At 45.5% G+C, this 17,488-nt stretch overlaps 1 protein-coding gene across 4 annotated transcripts; it reads right to left on the reverse strand.

The window, feature by feature from the left end:
* Nucleotides 1–758: 758 nt before the first annotated feature.
* LOC135241801 (tropomodulin-3-like) lies at nucleotides 759–17,194 on the reverse strand. 4 transcript variants are annotated; one of them, XM_064312490.1, is made up of 11 exons: nucleotides 17,117–17,194; nucleotides 10,571–10,641; nucleotides 9,814–10,015; nucleotides 9,155–9,311; nucleotides 7,390–7,512; nucleotides 6,442–6,516; nucleotides 5,940–6,070; nucleotides 5,747–5,854; nucleotides 5,042–5,185; nucleotides 4,098–4,242; nucleotides 759–3,190 (listed from the first exon to the last, which is right to left on the reverse strand). In XM_064312490.1, exons 3-11 carry the CDS (start codon nucleotides 9,937–9,939, stop codon nucleotides 3,159–3,161), a joined length of 1,041 nt encoding a protein of 346 aa, XP_064168560.1. In that variant the 5' UTR covers nucleotides 9,940–10,015; nucleotides 10,571–10,641; nucleotides 17,117–17,194; the 3' UTR covers nucleotides 759–3,158. The 4 variants fall into 4 exon arrangements, with proteins under 4 accessions (XP_064168560.1, XP_064168559.1, XP_064168561.1 ...); XM_064312489.1 differs by having other exon boundaries at nucleotides 16,980–17,119; XM_064312491.1 differs by lacking the exon at nucleotides 17,117–17,194 and adding an exon at nucleotides 16,727–16,922.
* Between the last annotated feature and the right edge of the window lie 294 nt (nucleotides 17,195–17,488).

Consider the following 17,488-nt stretch of genomic DNA (forward strand, 5'->3'; position numbering starts at 1 on the left):
AAAAGTCCATCAGAAAGTTTCTTCATTTGAAGAAACAGGTGAACTGGATGAGCGCCTGAGGCCCTCTTGTAATCAGAGGCTCTACAGCCTACGCACAGCGCTTGATGAGTGTGTAGGAAGGAGCAACCCTTCTTGAGCGAGCTCTGCTCTGTGGTTGTGCAGGATCCCTGACACTGAGCACTCAGCATTATAGATTGCGCTTTCAGTCAAATGTTCTGAAGGGAGACCAGCCCTCGTCCTCGTCCATCCAGGATTTAGATACGATGTTGATCACCTACAGCCCACGTGCCCTAATTCACAAGAGTCAGAGCGGTAGGCTGCAGGTCTGTGGAACATGACCCCTTCCCCCACACAGCCAGAGCCATCTCACTATGCTCACAACTCAAAACAAACCCACCCGCTGCAATGCGACTGCCTACCAGGACTAGCTACCAATAATCTGCCCTGGAACCACGATCGCCATGGAGATGTGGCCACGTGCTCCAGCTTGCATTTCAGCTCGGTTAAACACCTGAGCTGGAGAGACCACAGCGTTCCTCTCACACAGAACAGTATAGATGGATTCTGAATCCCATGAGCTCTTGGAACACTACTCCACTTTCCAGAAGATTGCGTCTTCTATTGCGGACAGGTGTAGGCCTTGGGAAGCTATTATGCCAGCAAATGTCAGTCAGTAAATTGCCGGTAATGCAGCAATTAACCAAGACTGAAACATCCAAATATGCAACAGATGCAGAATAAATGCATAACATAGCATATTTTGTAAAAACATTTATTGGTGAGTACATTTTAAACTATACAATGCAAGTAATTTTGTGCAGTAATAATACTAATGATAATAATGACAACAGTATGCAGTGTTTCCTCTTGTGGTGTCCAGAACCACCACATTAAGGTTAAAGATCTCAGCAGTTTAACTTGCACAGTGATTCACATGAAAACATAATGGGAATGAATACAGCGAGCTTCACCATTCAGATCCACAGCAATAGTACATCAATATCTCTGATTATTCAGAAAACAGCCAAGCATCAACATACACGTATAGATACAGTCTGTATATTCCATGTAATCCATTTGGCTCACCAAGATAAAAAAGAAAACCCATGATTTGATACTGTAGAACAGGCTTGTACAGTACCAAAATGCTCTGCCTTATACCTAATAATAAAAATTTGTATTAAAAGCCATGGCATGTTCCACAGACCAGAAATGGACAAAGAAAAATACAAATGTATAAGTGTTTAAATGTTAATGTACATTTAAAATCAAAATGTTTTGCAAGTATTGTTGAAAAAGTGTCTTTTGTTTCAATTCTTGTGTTTTTAATCAGTTATCCCACAGAGAAGTAAAAAACAGTTAAGGGGTGACAGCATAGGCGATAAAAGCATGCACCCATTCCCCTATACAATCCAGTTAATTCTGCCACAGACAGCATGCATGGCATCTTAGTGTCAGCCTCTCAGCCAGCAGTCTATGCGGTGCTTGGTGACCTCTGCTGGGGAGAAACTGAGGGTGCGAGTCAGAACGGGTCGTCTTCGGGACAACGGCATTGCTTTTGCATTGCTACTTCGAACAGGATGCCCTGATAAAAACACATACCTAAAATCGCAGTGGTTTCAGGAAGGCCATTTCACACCCATGACTGCAGCGCCCCAGAAAGAAATAAAACAAAAGAAAGCAAAACCAGAAATATAAATACCTTATAAAGGAGAGGAAAAATTATGTGCTTATTTAGCTTTTTGTTCTGTACATAATCTATGATGAAAATATGCAATCCAGCCACTAAAATTCCCCACAATGGAAAAAGATGCAGATATACATTCTTTGGCATGGCGCCAGCATGGGCATGAGAAAGGGTTAGCATGGTTAGCCGAGTTTAGCACGGAACTATTTTAAAGGAAGGCAAATGGCAGCAATGCAAGAGCAAGACTTCATGAACCCTGGGACTGCTCAAGATGCTTGTCAATCACTATTTCCTATTGGCTAATTGTTTTTTCTCGACAACAAAAACCAATAGGTTCAAACAGACAACCTGGAAATCTCAGTCTGCCAACATTTCTGGCCATTTCTCCACAAGAAAATGGAAAACGCTAGGAGCAGGGGGTGGGCGCAGAGCTTTGTCAAACAGGCTCTGATAGGCAGGTGTCTACTTCCCTTTCCCCAGGCCAGGATGGTGGAAAATTCAGGTAAAAATGAAAATCTCTGGTCTGTGAGGCACAATCCCCAGCAAAGCAGGAAGACTACAAGACAGACAGCAAAAAGCACACATTACCCACCTGAGAGGTCACCCCTCACATAACTCAACTACACACTTTCCACAACACACTGATCACCTCACAAGCCTCCAGAACATACTGGAAACCCCTGCCATGACCCCCATAAACAACAATAAATGCAAGAAACAACCTCGGGTGAAAAACCATTTCAAGGACAGTGCATTTTACAGTGTCCATCAAGAGAGGGACAGGTGCTTTAAAAATGACCCCACGCAACTGAACACAGGAACACAGGCGAAGTTCAGAAGCACCACTGTTCTGTACTGACCGCTTCAGTCTACTGGAGCCTAATGGCGTTTAAATCCAACCATTTATAAACTGATTGTCCCCGTCTGGAAATGGAAAGAAATGCAACTCCAGAGCATTTCTGTTCTCTGCTAAATGAGTACTTCATGGTATCCTGTCAGAGAAAAAAATACTCAACAAGGTTCAAATCTATTGGTCTGAATAGGCAAAAACCAACTTAAATGGAATTATTAGCCAATAAAATATTTACCACAAAATTAATACTAATACGAATAATAATAACAATATTAATAATAATAATAACAACAACAACAACAACAACAACAACAACAACAACAACAACAACAACAACAACAATAATAATAATAATAATAATAATAATAATAATAATAATAATAATAATAATAATAATAACAACAACAATAATAATAATAACAATAATAATTATGTAGAGGGTTTCCAGTCATTTCCCTTCTTCAGATAGGTTGATGATGCCACACCAGGCCATACCCCACGGTTTGGCACATAAAGCTGTTCAGCTGAATTGTTTCCACGTGTTGCAGCAGGGCATGGTTGGGTGTGGTTCGGGTGTGGCAGGGCGTGGTTTGGGCGTGGCCGGGGAGCAGTCTGGGGTTACGCGTCTCCTTCCACTCGCCTTTGGCGCACTGAGAAGCGGAACACAGCACACATACGCCATGAGATCGACTATACACTCCCAACACGCGCACACACACACAATTTGTATACACAGGGCATACATGTCAGGCATACAGTTAGACACACCCATGCACATGCACACACACAGTCAATTACACACACCTGCGCACACGGGTGCACACACACACACACACACACACACACTCGCACAAATACTCAGGCACACACACACGGGCAGGCAGCGGTTGTGGAAAATTGGAAATGAAGGGGGGAGGTTCTGTTTGAAGCAGCAGTGGTGCTGAGGATTGAGCACCACATACTGAGCTGGTGCCTGTGGGTTAGAGGCGTGTCCACAGCACTGCAAACCCTGTGTGTTACTGTCCGGGTTTTTACCCAGCATGCCATGAGACACTCTTACACAGGAAACAGGGTATCTGAGACCAGTGGGCGCAGAAAACCTAGGAGGGGGGGCATGATAAAGCCAACGGGGTCCCCGACTGTCACGTGACTCAGGCCACGCCCAGAGTGAGCCGAATGGGGTCTCGACCAATCACAGAGAAAAGGGGCTTCGGGGCTTGGATTGAGGAAAGAGAAAGAATACAGCATAAAACAGCACTGAGAGAGAGAAAGAGAGAAAGAGAGAGACAGAGTACATTGAAATTTGAGGTCCTACAGGAAATTGAAAAGTTAGCTAGCAGGGCAGATTGTTACAGCCTCCAACATAACCATGAACCTAAATAATTACTCCGTAAAAGACACACTGACTCTAGATCAGTCCCTGTAGGGGAAACCTGCCCAAGCATTAGTTTTTATAAAAAGGCACACACTGATGCCAGATCAGTGTTGAGCAGGGCTGTGTCCTGGTGATAAGGGCTGTGGTACGGGCGTGGCGTGGCGCGGCGCGGCAGGGCTCACCCAGGTCATTGTTCTTGGTGATGGCGGCGGCCGCTCGCGCTCTAGGGCCCTGCTGAGTGAAGTGGTAGCTGAACTTCAGGATGCTCCTGTTTTCCTCCAGCATCTTAGCAATCTCCATCTCCACTGTGGTACCTAGCTGCTGCCGCTGCTCACACAGGATGGAGGCAGAGAGAGAAAGAGAGCGAGAGATGGAGGGAGGGGGAGTGAGAATAAGGGAGATGGAGGGAGGGATAGAGAGAGAGAGAGCTTAATATCATACACACACGCTGAGGATAGCTTGACAGTGGTCACTCTCCTCTTTGCTTCTCTTTGAGGCTATGCTTGTGTCTGCCTGTAGGTGAAGCTGGAGGAGGAGAAGCACCTGGATTCCCAGGGATGAATGCAGCCTGTGGCTGCCTGTGTGCTGCCTCTCTCAGCACCGCTCTCCTTTATGGCCCCCCATTGCTCCGGCTTACACCACGTCTTCTCTCCCTGTCTATAGCCATTTGTGTTGCATACTCAATATTTTTACATTACATTACATTTATTTGGCAGACGCTTTTATCCAAAGCGACGTACAAAAAGTGCATTTCGAGTGGGGGATTTAGAGTGAAATATACAGCGTGGTGGTGGTTAGTCTAGGTATAGTCTGAAGAGATGAGTCTTCAGGCCACAGCGGAAGATGGGTAGTGAGGGGGAGGTTCGGAGAGGGACGGGGAGTTTGTTCCACCACTGGGGAGCTAGGGTGGAGAAGCTCTGTGATCCCTTTGGTCGGGTGGGAGGGGTTACAAGGCGCCCTGCTTTTTATATACACATTACATCTGTTTCTGCCCACCCCACCTCAAGCATGATACACTTCAAATGCACCTGAACATGATCGGCAGACAGGTTAAATCTAACAGGCAACATGGATTCAGAGACTTGGTCCCCATTTCCATGGCAACGGCATCACCCCCCCCCCACACCTGGTTGTCGATCTTTATCTCGGTCAGCGTGTCGTTGTCCCGCAGCGCCCCCACCAGGGCTTGGATCCCGGCGCTTGTGATGAAGTTGCTCTCCAGGTTCAGGCTTCTCAGGGTGCGGTTCTCCCTCAGCATGTCAGCGAACGCCTGTGGAGGAACCACCCACATGTGCGTTAGGTCACGCCTCCACGTTAGGGCCACACCCCAATATTAGAGCAACACCCACAGTAGGATCACACCATCCTGTTGTTAAGATTTCAAAACCTTGGTCCAAAATGTCACTCTGACGTAGCTTATACTCACACCAGCACTAGCACAGGATCAGAGTAACCCGCGCAAAGCATTTTAGCTCATAACCTTACAGTATTATCAACCTGACCAGGTGGGAACAATCAGTCCAGCTTTAGCAAAGGCAATAAGCTAATAAACCAAAGGTCAGCCACTTTGGAGGATTCATAATCATCTGCAGATTCAACCCAACTCAACCACAGACCTGTAGTCTTGGCTAAAGCTTGCGATAACCCAATCAAACTGCAGGATTTCTAGCAGAAACCAATCTTCCCTTTTGAGATGTTCTAGACATGGACAGAGACCAATCTTCCCTTTCCACATGTTGCAGACATGGCAGTAACGGCACTATTAACACACGTCAGGATCCCGTTAAAGGGTTCCCACCCACTCCAACACGTTTCTGCAGATGGGGCTCACCATGGCGATGGGGTCGTTGCTCCGCGAGGCAGCCAAGCTGAACTTCTTCACGTGCGTGTTCTTCTCCATGGCCTTGGCAAAGTCCTTCAGCGTGGGGATGGGGATGTTCTGCCAGAAGAAAGGGGAACAGGTAAGATCACCATGGCGATGACAAGCCTGTGCGTTATCGAGGGACAGTAGGGTGGTGGCCTACTTTGATGTTGTTGAGGTTGACCTCCACCAGGGTAGCGTCGTTGGCCTTTATCCTCTGCAGGGTCTCCTCTACGTTGGTGGGGTTTGGCGGCTCGTCGAAGACGGGCTTGACCTTCTCCCCTTTGACCACATCTGTAACCACGACAACTGACATGAGCTAAACAGCAACCTCAAAATGTGCCGTTTCCAGAGCTGCTAGGTAGCTTAGACTGTTAAGGCAACCTTGAGTGCATGGATGGGCCCTGCAGTCTGGCATTGAATCCAAACCAGGCCAGCCCAAACTTGGTCAGGGTGACACACAATAAGCACCTCGCTGGGAAGGGTTGAGCACGATGAATGCCATCAGGACCTCATTGCACTCATGTGCAAATCAAATTTGAATTCATGAGCCCACTGTTATTGTACCCTCAACAAAGTGATTTAATCTGTGTTATTTCAGTAAAAACTACTCAAATTACTGTACTGTAGATTTCCCTGTTGCTGATGTGTTCACTGGTACTCACTGTTATAGCCTTCTTTACCACCAGGTCCATCAATGGTCTGTGTGCTGGTCACCAGTGTATGCACACCAAGGATAGCTGAAAATTAGAAGGAAAGACCAGTCTCACTGCCTCATTCTGCTGGACTGAAAATCAGCCTGAGGCTGAATGGTGCTCACTGCCAGCTCGGTCTGAGTAACTACAGCAACCACAGCAAAAGCGCGCAAATGTGTCCTTTTCATGTAACCCCATAAGAGTCCAGCAGTGAGAGAGGACACACACACACACACACAGAAATGCATCTCTTCAGTGGAGAGTAAGAGGACAGGGGCTCTTCACTGTAGATTTTTTACACAATTGCATTTTGCCTGCTTGATTTAAAACTCTCAGTGGCTTCTAGGACCCGGTTCCTGAGCGAAAAAACAGACATGTAGTTCAGACCCCATGGGATGAGAGCGGAAACAGCGTGGGACAAAGCCAGCTTTCAGAAAGCAGAGACGCACTAAAAGAGAGCTACTGTACTGGCAGGGAGGGGACACTGGGACTCAGTGAGCCCCATCTCATTTTACATTCGGGCCTCAGGGGACCTGGAACAGAATGGCCTGAAACTGTGCACTGCAGCACAGCCAATCAAAGCCACAGAACAGCCTGACACTGTATACTGCAGAACAGCCAATCAAAGCCACAGAACAGCCTGACACTGTATACTGCAGCACAGCCAATCAAAGCCACAGACGGCCTGACGCTGTACACTGCAGCAGAGCCAATCAAATTCACAGAACAGCCTGACACTGTACACTGCAGCACAGCCAATCAAAGCTCATTTTCATCAGGGGAGTCAGGGGAAACAGACACCTACAGTGTCAACTGCAGGTCAACTGCTATTTTGTGAGCTGCACGCACACACACACAGGCGCGCACACACACACACACATACACATACAAAAAGGCTTTTATCTTCAGTCTCCTCACCTGCCAGGTCACAGAGCTCTGTGTCAGTGGCACTGGAGAGGGCTTCTTCCAGTTCCGGGTCAAGGGTCGTCACTTCCTCTTGTTGTGTTTCGATTGGCTTATGTTTGGGCACCCAAGCTTTCCCTAGGAAAAATTAATAATAACAAAGATAAGGGTTTAATGTGCACATTCTCTGAAGATGATTCAGCCTTTCAAATACAATTTCTTTTTCCCTTCAGCAGGCCAGGTTCTGTGCCAATACTAACCCAAAAGTAGGGGATCACAGCCAGGAAAAAGTATTTAATTTCCTGAGAAAAGGCAAGTTAATCTAATCAGAGGAAAAATCCCACCAGTCATTAACTTAAGTTTGGCTATCACCACAAACAGAAAAAAGAATGTAAAAAAAATCATTGCTTGCTAATTCATCAGCTTGGCTTTTACCAAAGCACTATGCTAAATACTAACAAAAGCAAGCTGTGACCTTGAGGTGAGACAGAGACCTTGACCCTGCTGACCATCAGAAGCACGTGACTTTGGAGAAGCACACTCCCGTAAATTCAAATATGTACAACATCTTTTTTTATTTCAAATTTTAAGTAGTGCTGAACTCCTGACATTGTGCACATTGCACATTGCACAATGTTACACAATGTACAAGCATTGAAGAGTTTCAGCAAATGCACTCAAACATGCACAGACACACTGTCTCTCTCTCAAACACAGACACACACACGCACACATGCACATGCACACACACACACATGCACACGCACGTGCATGCACACGCACACGTACACTCACACACGCGCACTCACGCCTTTTCTGAATCTCTTATGATTTTGGCTCATAAAAAATGTCAAACACCAGCAAGCACATGTGGCTCATGTGATTTCAAGAAAAAAAGAAAGACGGAACACCAGTTGGCTCCAGCATGAATGAGCAAAACAAGAATTATGCTCAAACATAAAAATGACCGTGGCATAGAAACAGGAATCCATGTCTCGTGATTAATGAAGAGGAGATTTGAACTCTCTCTCCAGAGGAAAAACAACGGAAGATAATTTGGAAGTAAAACACTGCCCCCTCACAGGACTGGCCCGGTCTCAAATCTGTTAGATGCCACTACAGTTTACCAGAAACAACTGCCTGACCCTGAGGGGAGTAATGCTTGGGAGACAGGAGTGGTTCATCTCAGGGGAGAAACTACTTTGTGCCAATTGCAATGGCATGGAGCAGTCTTTTTAAAGTGTGGAGTCACATAGAATTTATTTTTAACACTTTCAAGAGTAGGTTTTCTTGAAGAGTCGGTGTTCTAGAACTCCACTGCTTTCAGCTACCAGTAGTGATTGTGACATCAGAATTAGAATGTTCAATAAGAACATTATAATCACATATTTGTGATCTTACACTATTCTAATTTGCACATCTGCCCAACCCCCTCACATTCAGTTCCAAAGCATAGTTCATTCATATCATTCTGACAAATTTGGTTGGGTACTCATACTTTATGTAGTAATGTATATATACACACTTGCACGTATATATTTTATTAAATGTCAGAAATGTGTCAGATGAGATTTTGTTCCCAGCTGTGGGCCCTACCTCGGCTACCCATGACTTGAAGTCAGTGGTCATGGTTCAGGAATTCATTAGGACTCCCTCAACCCCAATTCCCAACACCCTCAAAAAAGTGTTGTTTTTAGTTTGAAAGCTCAGGTCTGAGAGTTCAGGTGTGGAGGAGATGCTCCCTCGCCCTTCCTCAAGTCAATGAGCCAGACAGACACACCTTTGCGCTCGCCGGTGAACGGCACCACATCCTCGCGATCCTTGTACTCCATTGCCTCCTTCTCCAGGTACCTGAGGAGCCTCTCCCTGTTGAAGGGGCCGGTGGCGGCCTTAGAGGTCTGATCCTTCTGCCGCAGGCCAGCCGGCAGCAGTGCATTCTGGGAAAGGGAGCAGGGTGCGGGGAGGACAACAATAACAGGAAATCAAAATCTGGCCTTGTCTCCATGACTTGTTTTTTGTTGTGATACTGGATGCTCACAGTGAGCATCTTTTTAATAGGGACATAAACTGGGGGAGGTCTGGAACATATTTTCACTCTAGGCAGGTATTAAGTTTGGAAATAAAAACAAGCAGGAGGGGGGCCTGAGATAGTAAACACACAACCCTCTTTAGCTCTCTCTGTTCAGCTTCGGATTTATTTAAAGAGCTTTTCTTAAAGCTGTTCCTTCTTCACCAAAGCTTCAGAGGAGACAAAGACCCCCAACTTCCCCTCTCTCCAATCACTCTACCCCTCTCACTCCATCTGTCTTTTCCCTTGATCCCTTTTCCCTCCCTCACTCATTGTCCTCTCCCTCGTCCCTCTTTCTTTCTCTCATCCCTCTCCCATCCCTTCTTCTCTCACCCGTCCCACACTCTCTCACCCTCCTCCCTCTCTCTCACCTCAGGGTCCAGTTCCTCCAGGGCGTGTTCCAGTTGTCTCAGCTCCTCAGCAGACAGGTTGTTGAGGATCTCGTCCTCGTCCATGTCTTTGTACTTCTCCAGCTCTTTCTTAAATGGCAGCGCCATGGCAACGTGGGTAGTCCTTCAGGCTGAGGCGTCTTCTCCACGATCCAGTTGTCCAAACAGGGTGTGATAAACACTCCTAAGCACACAGAAAGGACCACTGTGTTTCTGTAGGCAACCCAGAGAACCAGGGAGCGCTCCAGAACGGAACAGTGTGTTTATGCAAGCACACCCAGAGAACCAGGGAGGACTGCAGAAAGGAACATTGTGTTTTTGAAAGCACAAAAGGGAAAACTCTTATTTAACCCTGAACAATGAGCCTCTCTCTCACTGCGCCTTATTGAATTAAACCAAAAGCTGGACCCTCGGGGAACTGGCTTGCCAGAAAGTTTCCTCTCCTGAGAAAAAGGCAAAGTAAAGACATTCCCCACTGCATGAACAACTCATTTAATCTCTCCAAACAAGGGGAGAACTGCTTAGCCCCCCACCCATGAACCACATGGCTTGGTTGTGGATGACTGCATCATTGTTGAAAGCATTTACATATGGCTGCAGCAGAGTGCTTGGTGAATGTTGCATATTTTACTCAGAGGACTCAGAGAGACTGTGTTGGAAAAACATGAAGGAATCTTGAGCGATGTGCAACACCCTTCTGCTGGTGGGTACGCTGGGGAACGATGGCGGACTCTCTCACCTTTCTGTCTGAGTCAGCTGCTGTTCTGCCTTTCCCTTTCTCCGATGGCTTGCAAGATATTACTGAGAAGGCTGTCAAGAGACAAGAGAAACGCACTCAATCATGAATCATGTATCATAAGACTGGCTCCTCCCATTCTGGACCAGACTAGAGTTGGTTTAGTTGGGAAGCTCTTTAGCTAAAGAGAAACGTATCCCAGACTCTTCTAAAGCAGGCTGAACACTTTTACAGTGATGATTATAAACAGGGTTGGACACTGACACCTGAAGGACATTAGTGTTACTGAACCCTGTACCATGTCCTTCAGTTCCCCTCGCCCCTCTCCCCCCCCTGAAACTCCATCCTGAGGTAATCCTGGGAGAAATCCTCAAATAGCCAGTCAACAAACAGCCAGAGACTTTTCCCAGAAAATTAAATTATAAATATCAATACATCATTTAAAAAGCCCAAATTAGCATTACAGCGCAGTGCTTTACGGTACAGTGCAGTGCTTTATGTTACACTGCAGTGATTCACTATACATTGTAGTGATTTACGCTACACTAAAGTGATAAACACTGCAGTGTAGTGATTTAAGTTACAGTGCAGTGCTTTATGTTACACTGCAGTGATTCACTATACAGTGCAGTGATTTATTATACAGTGCAGCGATTCACACTACACTGCAGTGATTTACATTACAAAGCAGTGATATACGCTACTGTGTAGTGATTTAAGTTACAGCGCAGTGATTTATGTTACAGTGCAGTGATTTACGCTACAGTGCAGCAATTTACCTTACAGTGCAGTGATTTATCTTACAGTGCAGTGATTTATGTTACTGTACCCACAAGCAGAGCAGAGACAACACACACAACTGAAAAAACCCAAAATAGTGACACCCTCATTCTCATGCTTTTTAAATATATACAAAGGCTGGAGCTCTGTGTCTTAACTCCTGACTGAAGACGTTCCAGACCGCAAACCAAACGGCCGGAAATAATCCAAAGTCTTCCCAAGAACAGAGTAGAGAGGATCATTTTGTGGCAGACAACCAGGAAAAAGTCTCTCTCTCAGTCCTCAAAATGATATAGCCAGGCTGAAATGCTTGTGCAACATCTGTGTGGGAAATTAAATGCAAAAAGAGGACATAAAAACATCTAGACCAGGGGTACTCAACCTTTGTACACTTCAGAATTCATTTTGTAACTGTTAGGCTACATCAACATAATGTAAATGGGGGGAACTATGCATAAAATCCACTGTATTTTATACATGGTTGTGGAGTACAGAGCCAAATCAATAAAAATATGTCTTTGTCCCAAACATTATGGACCTCATTGTATAAAACCTGCCTTAGTTAATGCAGACAGACAGGAGAAATCTGCAGTGACCTCAGGATGAGTTCTAGCTTGTGGAATAACCACTGTCCAGAGAGGGATCAACCTAATCTATTCACACACACACACACATACACACACACACACATAATGCTCTTATGCTGGAATGTCAATGTTGTCGCTGTCATAAACTCCTTATTCACTGTACGTAGGAGACGAGGGCCCAGCAACGAGAAACGACACTGGTCACACTCCATTTATAATCCTGTGCTTTCCTCCGTATCTTTCTGATTGTTTCTTCTTTTTCTAACACCACTGCATGGGGGGATGAGATGTCTGGGTGGGAGGGAGGTGGGACTGGGTGTTACTCTGAAAGCAGGAGGGGAGGGAGGGGGGGTCACCGCGTTCAGGAGATCAGAGAGTGACAGACGTGCGTGTGATCCTGTGAGCCGCTCGCCACCTCTCACCTTCTCGCCCGGCCTGTAATCTGTCCTACAGACACACGCAAGACGCGAACACAGTGGCCAATCACATACGGCTCGGACCGACTCCCTTCTCAGGCCAGACGACACTAAGACTCTCACCGACACCAACGCCTGGAACCCGTCTGCACGCACAGACAACTCACTGACACGCCGCCATTCAAGCGAAACCCTCTCACCCGCCGTGGGTATTACATCACAGCCGCATGCGCACTGGCCCGGACAGGGCCCACAACACAGGTCACTAAGAGAGAGCAGCTAAAGGTAGAGCTTTCAGCTCAACCTCTGACAGAAACCCACTGCACTTCCGTGAATAAAACCTGTGCAGCAAAATTCACTGCATTAAATGAACAGTATATAGAGTCCAGTAGGGACCACATGTTCGCTATTAGTTAAAAATATTCAGAGCTAAGGTTATAAAACATTTTGCCATGTGGTGATTTACAGATAACAGCTGGGATTAATTCCATTTCAGTTCTGCCAATTCAGGAAATTAATTACAATTAACTGAATTCATAGAAACATCCACACAGAATATTAAGACCATTTTCCATCAGATGCAATATATTTCAGTTCACTTCCTGAGCTGACTGAATTAAAATGGAATTGACTCCAACACTAGAGGAACTGAACCTGAACATTCTGGTCACACACCAACCCCATAATCGCAACACCTCACAATAATCAAGCGGTCACAACAACACAGCATGCTGCCCTGAAATCATTCTGACAGAGTAAGGCAAGACCATCTGATGGCTGTGGGAACTATGACTGTACAAACAGGCCTACACCCTTAAACGTGGTGTGGGAAGGAGATCAGAAATATTAGCTACACACAGTAAAAAGGAAAAAAGCTCAACATTATATCGATGGCAGGAACCTTGTTTTTGGAATCTGATTACTTACACTGGCTTTTTAAGCTCAAAACTACAAAAGTGCCATAACTAAGCCTGGCAGCGCTAATTCTCTTCATTCATTCAGGTCAAACCACACTGCAGCAGGAAGAAAATCAGTTCCAATATCTTACAGATTTCTCCCTCATAATGTTCTGTTCATATAGGCCTAGTTATGGACACAATAGCATTTAACATGGAGATCAAGATCAAAAACGAGTGTGATTATTAGATTACCACAGACTCCAGAGCTAAATTTAGCATGGCCCCCTCCTTAATTTCATCACCTGAGTATAGCACGGTCCATGCACACTCTGTGTGTGTGTGTGTGTGCGTGCGCATATGCGTGTGAATGTGGGCGCGCATGTGTGAAGTGTGTACGTGTTGTATGTGCATGTGCGTATGTGCAGTATGTGTGTATGTGCATGTGCGTGTGTGGTATGTGTACATGTGCATGCGTGTGTGCATGTGGTATGTGTGTATGTGTATGTGTGTGGTGTTTGGGGGGTATATATATCTCCCAGAACATCACGGCGGTGAGTCGAACGTGCAGGTTCTTCCTGTACAACATCCGGAGAATCCGCCCCTTCCTCACCACCTACGCAATCCAGCTCCTGGTTCAAGCGATGGTCCTGTCCCACCTGGACTACTGCAACTCGCTGCTGGCTGGTCTGCCAGCATCCGCCATCAGACCCCTGCAGCTCATCCAGAATGCTGCAGCGCGTCTGGTCTACAACCTCCCCAGACATTCCCATGTCACCCCCCTGCTCACTGACCTCCACTGGCTGCCTGTTATGGCTCGCATCAAATTTAAGACCTTGGTGCTTGCATACCAGGCAGCTAAGGGGTCAGCACCAGGATACATCCAGAGGATCATCAGACCCTACACACCAGCCAGACCTCTCCGTTCTGCCACCTCTGGACGCTTGGCACCTCCCCCTCTTCGCGTCTGTACTTCCCGCTCCCGTCTGCTGTCTGTCCTGGCCCCTCGCTGGTGGAATGACCTCCCCATGGCGGTCAGAACAGCAGAGAATCTGACTACCTTCAAACGCAGACTAAAGACTCATCTCTTCAGGCTGCACCTCTCCCCACCCCTCCCTAGCCTATAGTTTAGCTCAATGTACCTAGTTAGGCTAATACGATTACGTTAGTTTTTATTTGGCAGGATTGTTTTTGTTTTTGTCTGATTCTGATTAGGCAAATGTGATTTCAGTGCTAGTTTGTACTTGGCAGGATTGTTGTTTGCTGAACAGGTTACTCTACAGGGTTGGAGTCCTGATCTATGTGGTCACTTCTGGCACTGTGATCTTTACTTCACTCTAGTGTGTTTCTTTTGCACCTCTGCACCTTGAACTAATGCACTTGTTGTATGTCGCTCTGGATAAGAGCGTCTGCTAAATGCCTGTAATGTAATGTAATATTGTAAGTGCATGAGGTCTCCTTCCTGTGTCAGTATGACAGAACAGAGGACAGTCAGGGGTGGATCAGCTGGCTCAGTCAACTCCTGTGTGCTGCAGCTACAGCTACGGCAGTGCTACTGAGGGCTGATGCTCCTGACTGCCTCCTTTACCCAACACACCACGTACCACACACACGCACGCACACACATAAGGATGCTAGGGTCCCGTTACAGTACCCATCACTATATCCTGCATATGACATTGTGCATAATTACATTATTCACCCTACAAAAATAAACAGCCACATGACGAAAAACCGCTCTCTAAATGGTTACAGTCAGGCCAATGTTAAAAGCTGTAATAAATGCATTAGTGCAATAATTTGTTCTTTGGCAAAACATTAAAAATTAATAAATAAAAACACATGCAACAATTAGATTGGATGTCATCAAAAACTGTTATGTCTGAATGGAGATAGCTATGAACATCCATGATATTAATTCAATGGCCATGCCTCATCATCTATGTACAGTACTCATTTTAAGATGACAACAATCTTTACAAGTGTCTCAAATGTAGGCTGCATAGTAGAAGTTCCACACTGACTCTACTGATGACGTCTGGGTCCTGATAGCCCAGGTTTTCAGAAAATGCCTTCCTTCGCATCACAGTAATGTCTTTTGTTTGCGTAACGAAGATGGAATTTGAAGGAAAATCCGTGGTTTTTCACAGAACACAAATAGCTACGAGGCTTTCAGACCTCCTCGTGCAACAGCTCCGTGAAAGGGCATTTGGCTACAGACGGCACCACACCCCTGCCGACTATAATTAAGTAAGTAGTCATACAGACCCGTCGTGGTTAAAACCCCATTACTACGTAAACACACAGGATACTCACAGCCTTGCATCCTGTGTAATCCCCGAGAAACAAAACAACGGTGTAAAGCGCAACCATACTTTATTCAAAACACACCCTTGTACCATGTTTAAACATTTAATACTACAGCAACCACTCAACCAAACATAAATCACACTCTGGGGTCACCCGCATGCAACGCCGTGTAGCAAAACAGCTAACGTTGGATAAAATTTCAGGAATCCAGGCATCCTGCTTCAATTTTTCTTGCACATTTCACGGAATCTAGGGCGCGAGCAAAAGCGACGCAATGCACGCCAGCATCCAGACTCGCGCTTCCCCCTTGGTGTCTAGTAATTGCTGCATGACCGCTCCTTTCACCTGCTACAGTACCGCAGGGTGGGGGCAAACGGTAGGGAGGTGGCACAGCCCTTAAAACCACCGCACCAGGTTTGACAGCGTATTAGTTACGCATACCGTACGCCAAACTAAAATAAATTACACACATCAAAGCATGCACCACCAAATTAGTCCCATGGAAACATTAATCTAGTTATACACGTCTGCTATCTGTTATCACATAAACAAGTAGCTAATGCTAGACAAGTCAGCAAGCAAGCTAGGCTCTATTCTAAAAGCCCATTCTCTTGCGCAGACAGGTTATCGCCGTTATGTTCCATGCAATGGGTACAAGAACGACATTTCTGTGTCGTTTCTATATTAGCTCAATATTGACAAATATTAAGAAGCTAAAAATACTTCGGAAAAGGAGATACATATTTGGTCAAGCAACTTAGAAAGATAGCTCGTTAATTCTGCCATATTACCAACTAGCTAATACTCAATTCACTCCATAATATTACATGCAAAACAGGAACATACAAGCTAGCTAAATTAGATAAATTTGCTCGTTAGTTATTGATAGCTTGCTCTTCGTTCTAGTTGCAGGTTTAGATGGGAATTATAAGGCTGCATAAAGTGGTGCATACAACAACCGATACTATACGATAGTAAATGCAGTAACTTGGCGAACTCTCAATTGTTACTAGCCAGGGACGAACAGGGTAACACATGCAAACGTGTTGTGGAAGGCAATTCATATCACAGACAGTAATAAGAACAGGTATGACAGAGGTAATCTACACTCAACAGAAGGGGGGAAAGTGGTCAACAGACAAATGAGATAACAGACAAAGTGAACATTACCTTGTTACTTCAACACGCAGTTCAGCCATTGCAGTTGACAGCTAAAGTCCTATTCAACCGGATCACGCAGACAGCCATTTAGCAAGCTATTCAGCAAGCTATGGCAACCAATAACGGCAACTAGCGCTACATCCATCACTAACCAGTTGCACTGTCTGCAATATGGCTAGCACTAGCTAGCACTGCAGCTTTCTGTAGCTTCTTAGCTATGCAAAGCAATATTAAAACATTAAACATTTAAGTTTATTCTTACCCAAAAGTATTGCTTCCGAATGATCCAAGGTGCATACGCTATCTATATTCATAAGACTATCGCGTTTACCGTTCTCTGTCTAACAGCTAAATTATAATCATATTTCCTGCCCAACTCCCTGCCCCTCGCATACTCACCCGAAGGGCGGTAACCACACATGAAGATGGATACTGGACGCAACAACGTACCGCACCTCGAATACTGTGACAGCTAAGTCAGCAAATAGATTAATGGTTTCCCGCCTCCGCTGATTTTATGACCAATCCAAGTCCGCAGGCGTTTGCTAAACAGATAGAACTCCGCAAAGATTTCTGGGTCTCGTAGTACCTGTACTTAACGCTAATAAAGGTGGGTGGCAATGTTTGTTACGGATTTTTCCGTAATATTACTTCAAAAAATGCTTTCAATTTTCAAAAATGTTTTCATGTTTACGTATATTACTCTCCTACTGTTGTATTTTGCATGAGATAACAATATTGGGTGGCAGCCATGCAAGCTGCCAAGTTGCG

Source organism: Anguilla rostrata, chromosome 16, assembly GCF_018555375.3.
Source record: "Anguilla rostrata isolate EN2019 chromosome 16, ASM1855537v3, whole genome shotgun sequence".
In the NCBI taxonomy this organism is placed as follows: Eukaryota; Metazoa; Chordata; class Actinopteri; order Anguilliformes; family Anguillidae; genus Anguilla; species Anguilla rostrata.